This window comes from Pterocles gutturalis, unplaced genomic scaffold (genome assembly GCF_000699245.1).
Source record: "Pterocles gutturalis isolate BGI_N339 unplaced genomic scaffold, ASM69924v1 scaffold40780, whole genome shotgun sequence".
NCBI classification, from domain to species: Eukaryota; Metazoa; Chordata; class Aves; order Pterocliformes; family Pteroclidae; genus Pterocles; species Pterocles gutturalis.
In genome coordinates, this window is record NW_010139708.1 from 1 (window position 1) to 332 (window position 332).

At 58.4% G+C, this 332-nt stretch overlaps 1 protein-coding gene across 1 annotated transcript in view; it reads left to right on the plus strand.

The window, feature by feature from the left end:
* Positions 1–4: 4 nt before the first annotated feature.
* LOC104469070 (DNA polymerase subunit gamma-1-like) overlaps positions 5–332 on the plus strand; it is a gene marked incomplete at both ends in the record, with an annotated part of 5,369 nt that continues 5,041 nt past the window's right edge. Inside the window, 1 exon segment of the mRNA XM_010083415.1 lies at positions 5–169. Within this exon segment, the coding sequence (XP_010081717.1) occupies positions 5–169 (165 nt within the window).

Here is a 332-nt window from a genome sequence, read left to right on the forward strand (position 1 = left end):
GGAGCAGCGGTACTCCTGGTCCAGCCACCTCACCCTGGCCGACCTCATTCCTCTGGAGAGCCCAGCGGGCGCCAGCTGTGCCGGGAGGCAGGACTGGCCCGAGAGGGTGGTGGTGGGGCACAACGTGGCCTTTGACCGGGCGTTCATCAAGGAGCAGTACCTCATCCAGGTAATCCGCTGTGCCGTTGCTTCGTGCCAGCAGCTGCGGTTCATTTCCTGGATAGTCATTTGCAGTGGCTTTTTGGGGTTATTTTGGCAGATCATAGAATCACAGAATGGCTTGGGTTGAAAGTGACCTTAGAAATAATCGAGTTCCACCCCCCCGCCCTGGA